The sequence below is a fragment of the Brassica oleracea genome, chromosome C4, assembly GCF_000695525.1.
Source record: "Brassica oleracea var. oleracea cultivar TO1000 chromosome C4, BOL, whole genome shotgun sequence".
NCBI lineage: Eukaryota > Viridiplantae > Streptophyta > Magnoliopsida > Brassicales > Brassicaceae > Brassica > Brassica oleracea.
Window position 1 is genome coordinate 15434205 of NC_027751.1, and position 20508 is coordinate 15454712.

At 32.2% G+C, this 20508-nt stretch overlaps 3 protein-coding genes across 4 annotated transcripts; 1 reads left to right on the plus strand and 2 right to left on the minus strand.

Moving 5' to 3' along the window:
- Positions 1–2639: 2639 nt before the first annotated feature.
- LOC106338236 lies at positions 2640–4590 on the plus strand. The gene is made up of 9 exons (XM_013777262.1): positions 2640–2760; positions 2863–2950; positions 3047–3171; positions 3259–3343; positions 3422–3551; positions 3636–3817; positions 3907–3988; positions 4104–4319; positions 4432–4590. The coding sequence occupies exons 1-9, from the start codon at positions 2640–2642 to the stop codon at positions 4588–4590; spliced, it is 1188 nt and encodes a 395-aa protein (XP_013632716.1).
- A 3111-nt stretch (positions 4591–7701) lies between these two features.
- On the minus strand, positions 7702–10907 carry LOC106340155 (transcription factor FER-LIKE IRON DEFICIENCY-INDUCED TRANSCRIPTION FACTOR). 2 transcript variants are annotated; one of them, XM_013779017.1, is made up of 5 exons: positions 10385–10907; positions 10108–10308; positions 9430–9606; positions 9273–9345; positions 7702–7776 (listed from the first exon to the last, which is right to left on the minus strand). In XM_013779017.1, the coding sequence occupies exons 1-5, from the start codon at positions 10853–10855 to the stop codon at positions 7760–7762; spliced, it is 939 nt and encodes a 312-aa protein (XP_013634471.1). In that variant the 5' UTR covers positions 10856–10907; the 3' UTR covers positions 7702–7759. The 2 variants fall into 2 exon arrangements, with proteins under 2 accessions (XP_013634471.1, XP_013634470.1); XM_013779016.1 differs by lacking the exon at positions 7702–7776 and having other exon boundaries at positions 9135–9345.
- Positions 10908–17125: 6218 nt separating this feature from the next.
- LOC106342957 (protein UPSTREAM OF FLC) lies at positions 17126–19745 on the minus strand. Its single transcript, XM_013782030.1, has 6 exons — positions 19558–19745; positions 19194–19468; positions 19040–19109; positions 17987–18958; positions 17646–17924; positions 17126–17524 (listed from the first exon to the last, which is right to left on the minus strand). The coding sequence occupies exons 2-6, from the start codon at positions 19387–19389 to the stop codon at positions 17467–17469; spliced, it is 1575 nt and encodes a 524-aa protein (XP_013637484.1). The 5' UTR covers positions 19390–19468; positions 19558–19745; the 3' UTR covers positions 17126–17466.
- Positions 19746–20508: the final 763 nt, after the last annotated feature.

A 20508-nucleotide genomic window follows, 5' to 3' on the forward strand; every position in this document is an offset into this window, starting at 1 on the left:
TTGTACGTGTGTGTTATATTAGATGATGTTATTCTGTTAAATATATGCATGAAAGTACTATATTCAACAGAAAATTGTTTAACATCAACATGTTTCTTGAGAAAAAATAGATGACTATCCCTAAATATTTTTTTGACTGACCGTGGTGACCACCATGACAAACTGGGTTATATCATCTGAGTTCATAAGACCCCTAAAGGGACCGCACCATTGTCAGTCACACAAAGCAAGTACACGACCACCGTACTGGTGTATGAGATTATATAAGTTTTCTTAAAGCAGGAGCAAATGGATAAAAACATGAGAACTATGTGAAAGCGGGTTTGGGTGAATGAGATTAAAACATACCATAAGCCGAGTCGTTGTTGAGGCATTTTTGAGGTCAGTGCCTAGCAGAAACCGTTTTTGGCCAACAACATATGAAAGATAACAAATGGAATTAAGAATCAGTAGCTAATATGAATGTACGGCGTTGGAGAAATTTGACTGTAATATATAAAACTATATCGGGGGTTCTAAGTTTGTGTTTGCAAGAGCCTGGAGATGATCGAACCTCTGTCCATCTTCCAACTTCAAACCTATCATCTACGATCGCTGCCGTCCGTAAAGATTGTCGGTAAGAAGAGTTAAATACGTAGACCAATAGTTTTAGTTTTTATGAAATATGGAAGGAAGAAATCATTCATGTTAGAGTGAAGATGACGGTACCTTTTCTTCTAGCAAAAGGAGGGTGATTCCCATAAATTCACCATTTTTATTGATTGCTCGTAGATATGAGAGGTTGGACTCCTGGATCTAGAATGACCTATATATAGCGAAGCCGTTCGTATCAGTTATGAGACGCTAGCGTTTTTGATGGTCTGCGTAAAGCGGGGGAGATGAAGAGATAGAGGGAGACTAAGAGTTCCATGAATTTGATTGGAGAAGTTTAGACAGTAGCGTCTGTGTATTGGAGGGGAGGCACAGGATTGGGAGAACCATAGGTCTCAGTCGAAGACGAAAAGCTGACGACTTGCAGGCTTTTTAGGGCCAGTTTTATGGTTTATTAAGATAGGCTTAGGCTTTAATCAAATGTATAAGTTGATGTAATAGATGGGCTAGCGAGTTAAAAAAATAAGCCCACAAATTAATCAGCAAATAATAGAGAACGTGATTTGTAAATCATTTTATTTATTTGTGGGACATTATTAAACCGACCTTCATAAATATATATTAGTTTCGGCGATCAATGTACAAAATATCCTTTATTTTAGTGGTATAAATATTGGTGTTTATACGTCAATAACCCGGGTTCGAGCCATGGGCTTGACATTTTTTCACTTTTTTTAAAGGTGGAGCCCATAAAATGCTGACGTGGCGCGCTGAGGAGCCTTGAAACTGGCTCACTATAATGTTGATTGTCACTCGATCTTTATACAGCTTATCCCTGCACAATGCTTCTATCGAAAACACTGCATTTCACTTTAGAAAAACAACATTTTTTAATCATGACAATGCAACAATAATATGCAGCATTTGATAATGAATCCTCAGAAACGCATTTTGCTTGAACAATCCTGTTTGATAGGGAAATGGCATGTCAACCATAACTAATTAAAGCTGAAAATATTTGATAGTCATTCTGCATCAACAAACATCAGTAATCCGTAATGTGTAATTATTAATAAATTTTTTACAAATCTATAATTGTTGAGATGATATTTACAGAAATTATCAATTGATTATAGTGAAGTTTTATTAGTATATTATTGATGATCAAACCGTAAATAGAAGACCAAAATCTACTAAACCGGATTCATAATATGATCTATTTCAGTATACCACGTGAATTGCTCACCAAGTTCGAATTAATAGCACCAAAAATATATTAGTTAACTACTTGAAAAAATCTACTCATTTATCTCCCACATATAGGTCGATCTTAATAACTCACATATCTCTTACGAATCCTGTTTACTTCGATCTTAATAAATCGAAGTATCATAACTAATTTGCCTATCTTTGCTTATAATGTATATCTTGTGCGTATTATTTATAGAATATTCTCAAGTATCATAACTAATTTACCTAAATTCTCCTACAATGTAAATCTTATGAATATTTTTTGCGTAATAGTTTCCACAAATATAGGTATTAAATTCGAAATTAATATTATTCCCAATAGTCACGCATTACCTATCTATATAAATCACCCTTCGCCTCTTAATTGTCATACGCAGAAACTTTAGCAAAGAAAAATGTCTAACAAGCAAAGTTTTGTTTTCCTCAACGAAGTGAAACCCTACAAAGAGAATTGGAGATTACACGTCAAGGTCCTTCACTCATGGAAATCAAATACCAACTTTGGCGAATCTCTTGAGTGCATCCTCACAGATCAACAAGTAATTCTTCGATCTCTATATATATTTATAATGTTGGTTTCTGTTATGGAATTATTTACTTACATGAGTTACTATCTAAATGACTATTGATATCACATATTCCGTTATTTTTAGGGTGGAAAACTCCACGCTACTGCCAAAATGAATCAGATGTATCGTGCGCAGAGAAATCTTCCTATTGGAGAATGAAGATTTATTGAGAAGTTTACGGTTTCCGATGCTGGAGGTCAATATCGAACATTAAGGTCTCCATACAAAATGACTATTACTGGCGAGACGGTTTTCTCCAAATCAGATTTTAGTGATGACAATCCCTTCCTGTCTCTTGCGAGTTATTCAGTTTTTGGTGATCCCAAACTGAAAACTATGTTCCTAATTGGTATGATTTAAGATTATGCATTTTTTATTATGATAACTTGCGTGAGTAGTGGTACCAATATTATATTTGGTAGTTCTTTTATATTGTGTACGTTTTATATAGATATCATAGGTGAAGTGTTTGAACTAGGACAAATTCAAACTGTGCAAGTTCATGACAAGGACAGAAAAGAGACTTCAGTTTCGGATGCGTGATACCAAGTGAGTTTTGTCTGTTTATTTTTTATGCATAGATGAGTACTGAAACACTGACTATATTATAACTATTTACTTATGATTATATGCAGTGGTCTTGATGTTGTGTGTTGCCTATGGGGAAAATACGCTGAACAATTTGAAGAATATATCGAAGGAGGAAATGATCAAATGTTAATTTGTTTGATTAGGTTTGCTAAAAACAACATTTTCAGAGGTATTATACTGCTAATAAAAGTCATTTTGTATACCGCTAATTGTTTTATATTAATATACAAAATATTGATTGATTTGTGCCAAATAGGATCTGTACAAATCACCAATGGATTTGATGCTTCCATTGTCACTCTCAATCCAACCATGCAGGAGGCTATTGATTTTAAGCAAAAGTTAGTACACAATATTTTTGAAACAAATATTCAACATAGTAGATGTAGTTGTGAACATCTTTGAGCTTTTTTTAACAGATTGTTACAAGATGAACTTCCTCTTTCTATTGTTGAGAAAAAAAATGATAAGGAGATGATTAAGAAGCAAGAAGCAGATTGGAATGAGATTGAAGTTAGGTTCATCTCTGAAATTTTGGTAGCATATGAGGTAATATTATTGATTTCTGTGATATTCATGGTTATTTGTTTGGAAAAAAACAATTAACTTCTTATTTTTTGAATGAAAACAAAGCCTGGGAGCTGCAAAATCATCTGTTCAATTGAGTCAATTGACACAGACTGGGGTTGGTTCTACTTTGCATGTAACATACACAACACACGTGTTACCAAAATTGGTAGAAATAATCCTGGAACTGAAAAGCCATTATTTCGTTGCGAGAAGTGTCATGCTAATGTGAGGAACGTTTCACCAAAGTAAGCCAGACATATTTTTTGTATTTGCGACTTTTATTTGATGTTTATCTATCTTATTTATATAACTGAATTATAATTTATTCTGTCAGGTACAAGCTACATTTGTTTATCAAAGATGATAGTGAGTCATGTAAATCATGTTGCTTGACACTGTTGCTAATACCATTGTTGGTAACTCTGCTGAAGAACTTTGGAATGGTTCATATGATGAGGTGATTTTATTAACTAGATTTCTCTAAATTCAATACGCTAATCGATGTGTACTAACAAAATTTTCATTTCACAGATAGAAGATCCAAAATTATTGCCAGAACCTGTCCAGAATATATGTGGAAAATCGTTTTGTTTCGGAGTTTCAATAAGTTCTGATAATGTAACAAGTGGAGCAGATACATTCTTCGCTGCTCAAGTCTGGACTAATGATACCTTGTATCAAATCGAGTCTGCTCCTGAACCAGTTTCAAATATTGGTACCAGTTCGTCCAATTTTTCTGGTGGAGAGGTTTGTGATTATTACTTATAATAAGTTAATTCATATCAGACCTTGATTACACTTTCATGTTATATTTCTGCTAGGTTATTCTAACTGTAATTGACCAATACACTATTGCTAGGTTTCCGTGTTCAACCCTAACTCTCGGAGTTCATCCGAAGGAGTATCAACCCCCTTCTCGAAACGTAAGGAAGACGATGCCGAAGTAAAAGATATCACCTCTACCTCAAAGAAATTGTGCACTAAAAACATAAAGTTGAAGAAGGCTAAGAATGATTAGTTATGCTTGGGTTGTTTGATGAATTTATGTTTTCATTTTATGTTTTCATTTTATGTTTTCATTTTATGTTTTCTATTTTTCTGTTTGGTATTTTAGAATCTTATTTTGCTGGTGTTTTCACTTGCTCTTATACTTAGACTATTCGTTTTTTTAATATGATAGATCTTCATCCGATCAATTTAGTCTTTTTATTTCTGCAAATAAAATATACTTGATGGGACAGGTGAAATATACTTTTGACTAATTCAGCAACATTAATATAGTTAATTCTATATTTAAAAAATGAAATAATTTGAAGAACTGATACCATATATCTTGAACCCCACTAATAAATCCTGAATTATTCCGAATAAAACATATATATGCTACCATTCACCTTAACAACATATCTATTTCCATAGTTCTATATGTATAAGTTAAAAATGTCCGCATCATACCTCTTTTTAGGGTAACGGATCCGTTCACATAACATCATATCCAGTCAACGTATCATCTTTACTAAAAACGTGTAGCAAATATAATTAAAATTTATACGCTATTCATGACATTTTTAGAGAACAATTTATAAGTAATTCTATATTATTAGAGCTGAAGTACACATTGAAAATGTTTGGCAATAAAGATAGTATGCTAAGTGAATATTTTTTTGGAAATAGGTTTAAATACCGTTCTTTTATTAATTTCGAAGACATAATACTTATCGTGTGAAAAATTGCTAATTCTCGTGGCCAATTTATCTTCTATACCATCTGGTTTAACTAATCTTATAACCTAGATTAGCCACCTCCCTATATAACCTAGATTTCTCCACACCTCACCGTTAAAAAAGAGACTACTGTGGCTATGGTTACAAACAGCGAAATCACTATGTTGAATAATCTCAAACCATATAAGACTACTTGGAAGGTTGAAGTGAAAGTTCTTCATTCGTGGACACAACACTCAAACTATAATGGAGATGACACTTTCGAGTTCATACTAGAAGATAAGATGGTATGTTTTTCTTTTTAACCTATTTGTTTTCTAGAACTTTTTGTTGCCAATGATTAACCCAATGTAGTTTTATTTGTTCATCTAGGGATCAGAGATACATTGTACCTGTAAGAGGGTCTTCCTTGATCGTGTTAAGAAGTTGTAGGTTGGTCAATGGAAATTCCTCGAGAATTTCTCTGTTTACCCAGCTACTGGGATGTACAGACCAACTAGCCATCTATACAAGATGTCCATCACGGCGAATTCCATTGTCACCAATTCCACTCCAAATACCTGCAAGGTATCAAGTTTGTTATTTTTAAATTTCATTAATATATTAATGAGATTGTTAAAACCCAAACGTTTGATCCGTTCTTAGATTCGTTTGATTGATCAACACAAAGAGAGTTCATCTGAAGATATTTCAATGGAGAATACAAATGAAGATTAGTTATGTGAGGGTTACCCTACATATGCTTAGTTTGTTGTTTTGGTTTTGTTTCATGTTGGTTTTGGAATTTCCAGTGTATTTATGATTTTTGCTTGGTCTTTCAGTACTTTTCCTTTAAATCATGTTTTTTAATCAATAAAGATGTCTTTTGCTAATAATCAATGGTCCAACAGAGAATTACCTAACCAGAAACTTAACATGTAACAGTCTCACTAGGATAGTTTAATAACTCCTAAACCTTCAGCTCTATCCTTCCTTCCCACATTTCAATTTTGATGCTAATCTTAAAATATTAGTTAAACCAAGTCAGATTGTTTAATTCATAGTATAAACTTCACCTATTTAGCACGATAGATTTATAATATTTTATAACCAATGTGTAAATATCGTTAACCCTTCACCTATTTAGCACCATAATCTTCGCGAACAATTATAACCATATTTGTAAATATCTCAGCTTTAATTATATGGAGAATTTATCGAACAATATTTGCTTAACATTTGTCGTGTCTTTGTATCTAATAAATTGTTTGATTATTGCAGTTCACTACAACAAGGATCTGGATTGTATTTTTAGGAGGAAGTCGGACTGATTTTATTCTTACGTTTTAGCAACATTTATATTTTAGTGAAATATTTTATTTTTCTAAAGTATTCATTTTTTAGATAAACTAAAAAATTACCATCCAATATTATATCAAACACAGAAATTCAAGTACCATTACGCAAGCAATAATCAGTGACAGGCCAAGTAGAAATTATAAGGCAAATGTTCAATCTTAGTTCTAACCGATGTTGTTTCGAAATTGATTTCTTTTTATTACTAACTTAATTTTAATTTGAGTACTACAAAGGCAAAAGTATATTTCTAACCTTTTTTCTGCGATGATGTTTGGAATATGTGTTTTGATCTTCAACACACGGATGTACATTCTCTCTTTTCCAACATATATCTCTCTGGCTAAAAAAAGACACAGATATTGTGAAGATTACTAATATGTTAGTTCATACCCAAAGAGTAAAAAGAAAGTCTGAAATATAATTAACTAGATCAAATAACCTGCACAGTTAGTCCAATATATGATCAAACAGTTTGTTGTTCAATGTCTATGTGAGCTTAGGCATCAACTTGGTGGAGATCTTCCCAGTTAATCCGTGTCTCTTTTGTCACTGTTAAAACATTTTTAAACAAAGTGTAAGTTGAATGGAGATTTGCAATATTCCAATGAAAATTGCAAGAAAAAATGATTAACTAACCTGCTTATTATCTATAGAGATTCGATCTACATTCTCTTATTATCTCTCTACCTTTCTTCCTCTTTGTCTTCACTGTTTCGTATCAGTTGCTCCTGTATAAAGAACTCCAGAGCTTTATTCAAATTCTATGATTGTGATCATATTAAGTTAGAGGAATCAGTACAGTAACAATAGAATAGACGCTCTGTTACCTTCGTATGTTGATTCAACGAGGTGAGCTTGATCAGCCATTGATGATCTTGCATGTTTAATCAACACCTTCTATAGAGATTCTTTTTCATCTCTGATTTGAAGTATATATCCTATAGCGATGATCTACATGATTTAGATCTAATCAATCTCAGTAACAAAACAAAACCCTAATTTTGATATAGAAATCTGTTAGATAAATACAAAACAAACTCCAAACCTTGAGATCGAAGCTATATTGACGGATGATCTTCAAATATTGTTCCAGTTTAGGCTTTTATACATAACCTTTGTCGATCTCTATGTCTGACGGTTCCCTGAGGAGAAGAGAAAGTTGTTGAAGATTTACTCTGTTTTGATAGAAACAAATCATCTTTTTTTGTTACGACAACTGTTTGTGTTTTCCCGGAAAAAAACTAACAGAAACCTAATGGACTTACTTTTATTAAACTAAAGATTACTACGTCCCAAAGTACCTTTTTTTTTTTTTGGTTTTGTATCATTGATGTTACTTCTTTTATGAAAATTATTTATACATATATATACTCATGTTTTAAATGTATTTAGAATAAATCAAGAATAATATATACCTTATTTATATAATTTATATTGACTATTGTTAAGAGTTCTTAACATTGATATACTAGCCTCCCAATTCTTCACTAAAAAAATTAACTAAAAAATATGACTAAATTGTTTAAGGTGTATAACTTTGTAAACTCTTATAAATTGTGTTAATGGCTCACAACATTTTACCACAACATTTCACCGACGTCCATGTTATACAATACAATAATAAAATACAATGTTTAAACAGTACACTTAATTAGTAAAACTGGAACCATTAAATTGTAATTTTTGAAATGTTTATATATATATCATAAAAACAAAGATCCGCCCAGTTGGGCGGGTTATGATCTAGTTTCATTTAAAACAAAAGTCTATAGAATTTCGAAAGATAACCAACATGATCTAATTATTCTTCTAATGACATCCCCAAATCCAAATGTATTACTCCATTGTTACGAATAAAATTCTACTTCAACTGTACATCTACATCAATGTAGAGATGAAATGAAAAAAAAAATAATTAAATTATTCCATTTGTAGAATAAACTCATTTTACTCTATTTTAAAATTAGAAATTGAGTAAGATTATAACAATTTTTTTTAGTTTGTAACATCTTTATCTGTAAAAATATTCATTGTCCATTTTTCAAAATATAATTTATGGCAGTCGTAAATACGTGCACTAGTAGTACTAAAAACTAATAATTATTAATATACATGTAATAAATTAAAAAAATTGAGTGAGATAAAAATATTGTAACATTCAAATTATAAGAAAAATAGAATTGAATTTTGGGTTAAAATAATAAATCTAATTTTTTAATTAATTTTGAATTTTAATGGAATACGTGAGCGGTTCATAAATTGGAATTTAAGTTTGTAAAGAAATAAAAATACAAGGACTAAAGTGAAACACGTGGAAAATCTGTATCTTGCAAATATATTTTTCAAAAATCGATGGAATTATCTTGGATAACTTTAAATCTCTATATGACGTATATATGCGTTATAAAACCCCAACCACGTAAAAGATGATTCTCTTGTCAAATTAAGACTTTGGATATGTTGTTGGTTGTTTACTCAATAGAGAATCACTTACATCAGCTTCCGAATAAAAATTAGATCGCTGGAAAGTTATGAAACATACAGAAGGGAAGACAATCAACGAGATGCATAACCGGATTTTAATCAGACTGGAACACAGCGTTACAGAATCAATTGAATGGCTTGATGAATTCAAAACCTTGGTTTAGAAGTGATCCAGTGATCCACAGCTTCAGGTTAGGCAAGTTTAAGCTCTGTTCGAAACATGTCCCCTGTTTTCAGCAAACTCGGTACTTAGTAAACGTCAACTTACAGAAACCACAAAAAAAAGGTAGCAAAGGGACTAGTTGGTTTACATCTAATGTATATGTTAAGATGTATGTCTCAGGAGAAGGGGAGCTTAGGTTGGAGTTTTGCACTTGGAAACTTGTAAGAGACTCCAAAGACTTGTAGAGTGATGCAGCAACGCCTTGTCCTTTATTACACACCAATCTCACATAAAACTCTTTCTCCTCTACTTGAATAACATCCATCTAACACACAAAAGCACAACCTTTAACAATTAAGTCGAAATAAAACTAAGACTTGAACCAAAACCAAAGTGGACGGCGACGGCGACTTCTGATGATGCAACAGTCCAAATTACCTAATTATTCAAATTACCCATAACTATCTTAAAGACTTGAACCAAAACCAAAAAAAAAAAAAAAAAAAAAAAAAAAAAAAAAAAAGTGGACTCAACTTTTTTCTCGAATATTTGTCGGTTCCCAGGCTTATTATCCGAACTAAACTAAAAACCGAAAAATCAAACTGAAGCCAAACTAAATTTCATTAATACCCGAACGGTTCTTATATTTATAGTCTATACCATAAAGAACTGAAAACTCCAAAAAAAAAAAAAAACGAAAAGCAAACGCTCAGCACTATCACTTGGATTACAAATTTACAATTTCCTACTTTTGTTCTTGAAATTATTGCTATGCCACTTTCGCAAACAAGGTTTTGAATATTACCAAGAAGATTGGCTTCAGTACCTGAATGATTTTCTTGGAAACCGGTGGATTAATACAACGGAAAGTGTGACTTTTCTGAGCAACTGGTGCAGGTTCTTGGTACCCTCCAGTGGAAGTTAAAGAAGCTTCAAGGCCAGCAATATCAGCTTTGAGTTTCTTGGCTTGTGACTGCAGTTCTTGAACGTACGCCACTGCATCTCCCACAATTGATGCTTTATCCATCTAATGCCACAAATTCAAAATATACTCCAAATCAGTTTCATAACCAAAAAAGTGTGTTCGATTCAGTACATTTTACCTTAGTAATGTTTGGAACAAGAGATCTCAACGCGTAGAGCTTATCCTTCATCCGACCTCTCCTTTTTCTCTCGGAGATCAAAGTTCTCGATCGATCCGTCTTCTTCTTACGGTTTCCATCATTATTCGTCGTGGTGGCAGAAGAATCATCGCCGTCGTTGTAATCGTCTTCGCCGCTTGCTCTTACAACACTCTCACCCTCGAAGCTACGGAACGATTCGGCCACATTGGAGTCTATATCAGGCAACTCGTCGAACAGGTCGTCGACAGGTGTTTGGATAAACTGGTTCTCGTCGATGAAACATGGGCTGTTGTGTAAAGGACCACCAAGATCGAAATCGAGAGGTGGGTTTTCGATGGTTTGGTCATCTCCTCTTATGAGATTTATGAACTGATCGAAGTTTGGATCGACCAAGAAGTTGTGTAGTTCGAGGTCGTTTAGGTTTGTAAGAGCTATGACTCTTCCTTTCATTGTCTTTTTGTGTTTTTTTTTTTCTGTATCTTGTCCAGAAGAAAGAAGAGGAGACTCTTTAGAAGTTTTTGACAATGAAAGACGGACAAAGTGAGTTTATATCTATGTTTTCTAGTGTTTTTTTTATCAGAGTAATGAAAATAAAATGCATTGATGTAGACCAGTGTTTTTAAAACCGGACCGGCTAACGAACCGAAAATGTTTTGGATCATGGGTCATTGTGGTTCGACCGGGTCTGAACCGGGTTCGATCGGGTTTACTTCGATTAAACTAAATTTAATGATATTTTATAAATAATATGCATATTTTTTTAAAAAAAAATAGATCATTTCAAATAAAATGTTTAAATGGCCATAATTTGTAGAATAACTTAAAAATAACAATTAAAATCTAAAATCAATATGAAAAGCACATTTAAACTTTATTCGCAGATCTTCATCACCTTTTAAAAAAAATATATATACACATTAGGTTAAAGTTATATTTTGAAATACAAAATTTCAGAAATGAAAATGATTCAATTATTTAGTCTTCAAAACAAGTGATCATGAAATAAAAATTTTTAAAAAGAGAGAAGTAGACAAAAACAATATCTTGACGCGAATATTAAATTTTGTGAATCTTGTAATTTATGAGTTGTATAGACGACAAAATAAAAAGACGAGAGATGATACTTTATTAATCTTTGATAAATCCTATTTTTATTTTAAAAAGAAGAAAACTTAATTGTTTCATTATCAAAATTTTGTCTTATATACGAACCGGGTTTTGGCCGGTTCATTGGGTCATCGGTTCCCGGGGTTTTGACGGTTTGATAGGGATTTTTAACTGGTTCGATTTTAGTTGGGTTTTAGCATTAACCCAATCCGGATTTTTTTCGGTTCATGGTTCAACCCGGTCCGACCGCCGGTTCGGTCCGGGTTTAAAAACACTGATGTAGACGCTTATAAAATAATCTGTAATCATAATTAAATTGGGATTATTATGCAAATTTTGGCTCAAAAAGCAGATGGTAAAATAGTAGATAAAAAAGTTTCTTTTGTCACTTGTGATTTTTACCAATACCTCCGATTATAGATAAATAAATTGTGTCATTTTAAGTCAGGCATGAATATATAACATGCATCCTTCTTCGACTAGCTTTAAGCTCCAACCTACCATATCTAGAAATACAGATCGAATCCACTTTAAACCAGCTCGCGTAACTGCTCACCTTGTTTGTGCCATGGACACATTAAAGATGGATCGTTTATGATGTTTTGTGTTTTTATCCAATGAGTAGATCAAACCAAATCAATCCATCCATCTTTTTTTCCTTGTCAACATTCATCTTGTTTTTCTTGTCAACATCCATCTTTTGTTTACACTTATGAACTGCATAATAATACCAACAAAACTCTTTATTTTTCTTTATTCTTAACCTTTAAGTGCGCAACATTTTTACTTTTGTTGAATTAAGTAAAACAAGTGATTTTTTCAAAAATTGATTAAAACCGTACCACATTCTAATGCACCATTCACAACTCAAACAGGTTAGTTTTATTTTGTGTTCATTTCGTTGTCTTGATAATGTCATGCATGACGATGGAGTATTATTTAATTGAAGAAAAGATTATATAAAATCATTCTAAATTGATTCCAGTTAATGATTGCTTTTGTCGTATTGCATGACAACTAACTTTTGAAAATAATAAGCAAGTTGAACCTTTTTTTAAAGATAGAAAAGGGTCAATCACATTGTAATGGAGTAAATAACCCTCATAATCTCACAAACACGAAACTTGAAACTTGAAAGCAATAAAACTATAGAAATAAATAAATAATTGAATTTCCATTCGTTTTTTGGTGTGAAAGCGGAAAGAATCTAAGCTGAAAAACACTATATAGGCTAATATGCAAAATGTATGAAAAATGCAAACAAAGAGTTTTTTATTGTTTAAGAATTGAGATATTCAATAATCAGTTTAAGTTTGATAAACAGATTCATTGACTTAGAACATAGTTTATGATGGTTGATAAGCCTTTTATATATAGTTTATTCATTGACTTTTTTTTTTGGAACACAGTTTATTCATTGACTTATATATAGCTTTATTCATATAATTGGCTTCTAATTCGGCCATAATCCAATTAAAATTGAAACAAACGGGAAATATACAAACATATATAGACTGTTCGGTTAGATTCAGGGATCCAAATTTTTAAGATCTTATTCAATTTCTTATAATTATTATACGTAGCAAGTGTATTGTAGTTTTTATTATTTACACACATATTTTATCACCTAATATAATGTCAGTAACTTATTGCATCTAGTTTACTAAAAACAAGAATAAAATATTCCTACGGATTTTGGTATATTAAAATAGATCAGGCCGTATTGAAGGTGCCTGTTACTATGTTAGTGTCGACATAATAACAAAATCTACTTGTATTATAAAAGTTTAAATATTTTGGTGGTTAAAATGCCTATCGAAAAATAGTTTTTTTGTCAAGATAATGTTTATATTTATAAACTGAACCCGCTCCAACGTCGACAAAATATTAATAGCATTTTCATTGTTAACTCATTTTGTCGCAACTAATTTGTTTAACATACTTAATGCAGAAGCCTGTTCAATGCATTTTTGCTTTCGTTTATGTCACAACAAACTCAAATGCACAGAATAAAGAAAGACAATATATATTAAAAAAAAAAAAAAAGACAATATATGAAGTCTTGGTCGTTGAGAAGAAAAATTAGTTGTTATAAAAACAATGGAGAACTTATTAAGGTGTATGATATATCATCACGTCTCGACAAAAAAAAAGAACGATCAACCAGTGATTCCTTGTGTCGGATTTTAAGAGAAATCACCTGTTTTTTTCTAATTAATCTGGGATATTCCAGATTTATAAAAGGGCTCAAACTCATATTCGGAGCAGGTGTAGTTCATGGATAGAACCCCTATACGGATATTCAAATAGGCCGAAAGCAAAAATTCATATTCATGTAAAATATTCAAGTAACATGTGACTTCTTAATTTCACATTGCAGATGAATTGAATTTGAAATGTGTTACACGTCCCAAAATATTCCGCTTGTTACTTGACCAGAAATTCCCGGACACATGTTTTCTTTTTCAAAGAGACAAATCAAACGTTCGAAGAACGCTTTACTAACCAAAAAAACACCTGAGTTTTTTGACCATTCCAAAACAAATATATGCATAAATAATTAAATGTGTAGCATTAACAATACATTATTTCACATATTTCAGCGTCATTTTAGCTATTTTTTATTTTATTTTAAAAAATATTATTATACATTTTTAATGTAAATTTTCACATTAAATCTCTTTTTTATCAAATAGCTAATATATGTTTAATTAAATCATTTTTATTTAAATACATATATAATAAAAAAATTAATAGATTTTGTAAGTTTCTTAATCTGCGTGAAATATGTATAAATGACATTTGTTATAAAACGGAAAAAATATATTTTAGGAACTTCTAGATCCGAAAACCAGTATATCTTTTTAGAAGGAGTCTACAACATCTACTCTATTAATTTAGAGTCATATATTTTATCTACTATTGACAAGTTATAGTATGACTATTTAATTAACTACTTAATGTGACATATTTGATTATTTTTTTTTTGTGATCAACTAGAACATACTCAAATTGACTATGTGAACCAAACTGACATATTTGATTATTTACATTAAATTTTAATAATCAATAAATATGTTAATAGTAAATCAACTTTAGTTAGATATTTGAATTTTATTTTTAGTTATAATCAATTCTGTTGAGAAAAAATCTCACAAAATCTTAACAAACTTTTTAATACTTTTTTTAATAAACAATGCATTATAATTTTGTAATTAGTAATCCTCTTAATATTAAAGTAGAAGCATTTTTAGAAACTAACCTTATGTTTAAGTGTTATTAACAAGAATGTCATTTCCTATGTGGCAACACCACATTCCTTCTCAGCTTCTTTAAATAAAAATCATCTCCTTACTAGACTTATTACATTCTTTGCCATTATTCATTAATTGTATCTTAACATAATGTTTTAGTCATATTAATTGGTTACTTGCGTCTATATGGGAGATAATTAAGGGGATCCGGTAGTTTGTACCTATACACTACACATGTATAAACCGGTTTATAAAATGGATAATAAAATGGTACAATCAAAACGATCATAAATAGTAGTGTTTTATTTTCAAAACGATGTCTTTCTATAATAGATGGATCTTTATAAACCGGTTTATAAAAGATAAATTAAATGGTATAATCGATATCACAATATATCAAAACAGTTTATTCAAAACCGGTGTATATAATTATATTATAAGATGTTATGTATTGATATCATCAAATGATCCATTTATTTGTAACGTCCACTATGTATTAATTGTAGACGTGCATGATGCAGTAATGATATATTGACTACCTTATTTATATTTCGTAATTGTTAAATGCAGTAAAGTTGATATATTGACTACTTATTTATATTCCTACGTTAATTAATTGCACTGATTCGCTTAAATTAAGTTTCTAAAGATCAAATATGAATTGTCAATAACGTATTTACTATTCCAACTTAGGAATGTATAATATTTGAAGATGACACTAATTTGGTTAACACTAATTTGGTTATATGTGTACTCATTAATAACGAACGATTTTGGTAATGGCATTGATAATTCAAATTGAATCACATATCAGAGTTTAAGTAAATGAGTGCTCTGATTTTAACCGAATCACATTTCATATAGAAACTAAATTTCCGCTCGAAACTATATTTATTTCAGGTCAAATTTCATATGCATATGTAATCGTCACTGGTTGATTTTCAAATTTAATATGATTGACCATATCCTCAGTTTGTTTCCTATAATATGGCAAAAAAATCGCATGCCTTAATAACAAGGTAACTAATATATTCAGTATTAACTTAGCATTACGAAATATCATAATGGCGATTTATGATATCGAATATACCCTAAACCTAGGAGCCTTGTATACATTGATGGTTTTTCTCAAATTGTCTTTGAGCCCAATGGTGTTCCAGAAATCGATGCTTTCAGAATGAGATAATACATTTTGTTCACAGATTTTGTTTCGCTTACTCTTATTGATTCACTTCCATTAACTATACTTCAATTAAACAAGACTAATACACATGTTTAAAATAAAAATTAAAGCTTAATTTATATTTACATACTCAATTTCGTTTAAACACTTATTTTATAACATTTAGTATTTTTTTCTATCACTTTACTATCACTTTACTTTTATAATATCTATAAATTCAAAGTAATAATCTATTTAAATCTACTCACTCCGCGCATGGCGCGGGTTATCACCTAGTATTAAATTATATTTTTGGAAACGAGATGCATTCTAACAAGAATTAAACTTATGATGCCTTAGACCTGTACTATGACCATCCAAGTCTTTAGAAAAACAAAACCAATTTTGCAATGACCATCTATACTATTAAAGCAGGATCCTATTGTCTTTTTTACCTTAGCCTGCCCTTTCTTTACTAACATTGCATGTTTCATTAAGGGCAATCAAGTAATATTAATAACACATCTATATTGGGCCATTTTTTCGGATCCAGCCCACTGTCCACGTTAGATCTCTCTTGGACCATTTGGGCCGATTAAGAAATCAGATCCAATTCTCACATTTTTTATTTCCTTTGGACCATTGAGTCCAAGTTCGAATAATTTTTTTTCAACCTTTCTTAATTATTATTTTTTCTTAATATAATTTATGCATTCATAAAAAAAAATGAATTTTTCATTGAAAAGTATAAATCTTTATTAAAAGTATATAATTATTTCTATTAAAAATATTAACCACATAATAAAATTAATTTATCAGAGTTATACAAATTTAATTCATTAAAAAAATAAAGTTTAATTTTTAATCATAAATAGTCATTTAAAATGAAACACGATAAATAAAGATAAAAAGTTTAAGTCTTTTATAAATTAAAACACAAATATATGAAATATGACATTTACTAAATATTTGTCAATTGAAAAAAAAAAAAATGAACCCGCGCTTTGAAAGCGCGGATCAAAATCTAGTTCACATCTTAAAAAACAAAACTACATTTGCTATGGCCATTCACATCTTTAGAAAGAGAGAAAAAAAGGCCTGGATAAATGATGAAACATAAAATTGAAGCGGTGTGTCTGATACTCAGATAACTGTAACTTTCCGGTTACATTTTGAAAACAGAGATGGCATTGGAACTACTAACAAACAAACCTAACAATTGACCATGCCAATCAGTAACAGTGGTCCATCATCTCATCTCACATCAACACATTAAATACCCTTTTGCCTCCAGATTTCGTTTCTCTCAAATTTTACTTACATCTTTACACTGCCCAATGGAAAGTGCTCTCTGATCTTTTGTAGGCTTTTTATGAAACTTTTTCTCCTCCTTTTCTCATACTACCTTTCCAGATTTACAATCAAAACACAATCAAATGGAGAATGTTCCCGCCACAAAAACCAAAAACAAAAAAGGGTCTTCATCCATTTCAATTGTTTTTCAAAACGTGCCTTACAAACTTGGTTAGAGCTCCTCCTCACAAACTGCTCGGAGGCACTTTAGATTCGATTATAACCCGAGCCCCTGAAGCAAGCCTGTTCAAGATTCATAAAGATTTCATCAATCAACCAAATCTAAAATGAATCAATAGAATAATGAGATGTTACTATCAACACTTTATACAAAAGCCAATCAAAGAGAATGTTTATGTTGTACCTTTCCTCAATCTTGATCACCTTCTCTGAGTCTTCTTCTTTAAAAGAATCAGTAGGCTTCCTCAAAGATTCGGTTATTTTTTTACTGCAAACATCAGACGTCTTAGAAGGACTGGAAATGTTCTTGGTAGTCTTTACTAACACAGGAGATCTCATGGACTCGCTACGTGGCTGTTGCTTGCTTATCACAGAAGAAGAAGCCTTTCTCGAGCGTGGAATGTGTTTAGAACAACCCGGCTTCGAGTCTCCATTCTCTGCTGCACCCATTTGCTTGGAAGCCCTGAAAGGAGTTTTTAGAAAACATCTTAACATTGAAACATTAAACAGAAGCATGCAATCTACCTGTCACCATTGTAAGATGAAGAACGCTTAAGAGAAGTGTTCCCATCAACAGCATCTTTCTTCTGTAGCTTTGTCTCGACCAAGCTCCCACTAAAATACTCTTTCTCCTCTAGCCTCAGGCTCATTAGACTCGGAGTTTCAGACAAACGGTCAACATCTCCTCCCATCATAAACGATGAGGAGGAGAAGAAAGGCGAAGGAAACTTGGAGTGGCTAAACTTGGGTTTGTAAGTAGGCACAAGGCCGAACTTGTTGTCCTTGACCGATATCGAACCGCAAGATATCAACTGCATCAGCACGTTGGAGGCCCTAAGCCTCGGCATTCGAACATCTTCTTGTTCAAGAATCCTAAAACTATTCATCTTAGTGACATCAGCTCTTATAAGAGACTCCAATGTATCAGTCCTGCTGGAAACTGGAGGTGGAGAGACAGAGTTTCTCAATGTTTCTGCACTCTCCTCTATCTCCTTCCCTTCTTCACAAGAAGGCTCGCTTGATTCAGATTCTGATGAGAGAGCTTCATCAGTTGAGACGCCTCTACTTAAGGTCTCTACAGGTTTGTTGACAGTTTCATCGGTTTGTGTAGAAGCATCAGCGAGCCCCTCGCTCCTGTACACCTTGTACTCAGCTAAACACCAAGAAGAAGAGGAGTTCTTGGCGTCTCTAGAATCAGGAGAGGAAACAGAACGGAGAGCTGGAGGAGAAAGCTCATCATCTTCCTGAGAATGCTTATTAGTCCCCTTCATACTCGAAGAGGAAGAGGAATCATCCATGCTTCTAGATGATGATGGTGGTGGCTCCACAACTATCTGCTTCATGTTTTGTGTTGCTGAATTCTCAATTGGGCTAAAGTGATCTGTAGTGGGTTGGTCAATAATCTCAGAGCCCTTAAGAACATACTCATTCCCATGAGCAGGTAGAATCAAGTCATCTTCTGATAAATCATGCCAGACAAAACCATTCCTATAGCTTCTGCAGGTAACAAATTATCAAGAATACATTACTATTCTTGCTTTCTAGATTTCAAGAGAAAAGTAAGTTATTAATTAATACCTTTTACTAGACCAAGAATACATAGAAGCCATGCCTCTACCTCTAAGAACATTAAGCCTCTCTATAACATCTGCCAAAAAAACAAAAGATTCTTCGAGATTCCTACACACACAAAAAATATTGAATTGTGCAAAAGAATGATTGTTAAAACTACCTCTGAGGTATAAGCCATTGGGAGAAGAAAGCAAGACCTCCATGAAGTGAGGATGCTCGAGCTGACGATTCTTGGAGAGGTAATAAACAATTTGGACTTTCTTGATCTTCTGATGATACTTTGGTGATTTCTCTGTCCACACTTTTGCTCTCTCTGGACTCACTCCTTCTCTGTACTTCTTCATCCTCCCCTCCATTTTTTTTTTTAATTTTCTTTCTTACACAAGACCCCAAAGAAAAAAAAGGAGCTCTAATTGGGAAACTCCAACATTGTCTCTGTCATTACCTCAATTTGAAATCAGATCTATCGATTTGGAGGAAGCAAAGAGAAAGAGAAAAAGGGGAAAAAGACAAAGATTCCTTACTGTACTAGCTTAAGCCTTAAGGATGAAGAAGACCAATGAAGATTCGAGGATGAGAGCAGAGAGAGAGAGAGAGAGAGGTGAGATTCTGCAATGAAAGATTTTTTTTTTCGAAGGTGTGGAGATTAATGGAGAGACAGCGAGACGACAGTAACAGTGAGGGAGAGAGAGAGAGGGTGAAGAGAGAAAGAGTTGGACTTTAGTGCCTTTTACCTTATTTTGTTTTGTAATGAAACTGAAAATCAACAGTGATTCTTATTCGGTCATGTCTTCTTCTTTTCTTTTGTCAACAACATTCGTTCAAAATCCAATTCAACCAAATTTATGGATTAGTTAAATTCTGCTTTTTTTTTACATTTTGTATCTTGTTAAATTTAATTTTTAGTCGATTACATAATAGAAAAAAAAATAAATCAAATATAAAAAAATAACGATTTTTCTACTATATACTTTCTCCAATTTACAAAATGTATTTGAAATTTTAAGATACCAAAATAACTAATTAATATTTTTATAAATTTCATTATTTGTATAAAAATTTAGTTTGCCTATCCGCACCCGCCTTGCAATACAAACATTTCAAATTATTTGATCTGTATATGCTCCGCTTTCAAACGGAGCGAGTCCTACAGACAAAAATTAAAATTTCCAGCTTTAGTCCTCATAGAATCTAAAACCGCAAAGAGTCTCTGTCTATGAATAGAATCTAGAACCGCAAAGAACCTCTGTCTATGAATCTTACTGAACCAACACACAACCGCGCTTGAACCGGAACCTACCAACAAGCTCCTCCTCATCCTATCAATATCACAGAGAAAATGCTATGCAAAACTAGAAAGAAGAAAAAATATGATGGCGGCGAGAATTTAGGTCAAGAGAGAAGGAGAGAGAGAGAGGTGGAACGATTGTCCAGTCCCGAGTAATATGATCAATGTGGTGATAGTTGGGACATGT

Excerpts from the sequence above, each read along its gene's own strand:
- LOC106342957 (XM_013782030.1), bottom strand. The coding sequence starts at position 19,389 with ATGGAGGGGAGGATGAAGAAGTACAGAGAAGGAGTGAGTCCAGAGAGA. Across the intron at positions 18,959-19,039 it reads TATTCTTGGTCTAGTAAAAG|AAGCTATAGGAATGGTTTTG; the intron begins GTATTAATTAAT and ends TGTTACCTGCAG. Across the intron at positions 17,925-17,986 it reads TCATCTTACAATGGTGACAG|GGCTTCCAAGCAAATGGGTG; the intron begins GTAGATTGCATG and ends AACTCCTTTCAG.
- LOC106340155 (XM_013779016.1), bottom strand. The coding sequence starts at position 10,855 with ATGAAAGGAAGAGTCATAGCTCTTACAAACCTAAACGACCTCGAACTA. Across the intron at positions 10,309-10,384 it reads TTGTTCCAAACATTACTAAG|ATGGATAAAGCATCAATTGT; the intron begins GTAAAATGTACT and ends TTGTGGCATTAG. Across the intron at positions 9,346-9,429 it reads TCTTAACATATACATTAGAT|GGGACATGTTTCGAACAGAG; the intron begins GTAAACCAACTA and ends TGCTGAAAACAG.
- LOC106338236 (XM_013777262.1), top strand. The coding sequence starts at position 2,640 with ATGACTATTACTGGCGAGACGGTTTTCTCCAAATCAGATTTTAGTGAT. Across the intron at positions 3,989-4,103 it reads TGTTGCTAATACCATTGTTG|ATAGAAGATCCAAAATTATT; the intron begins GTAACTCTGCTG and ends TTCATTTCACAG. Across the intron at positions 4,320-4,431 it reads CCAATTTTTCTGGTGGAGAG|GTTTCCGTGTTCAACCCTAA; the intron begins GTTTGTGATTAT and ends CACTATTGCTAG.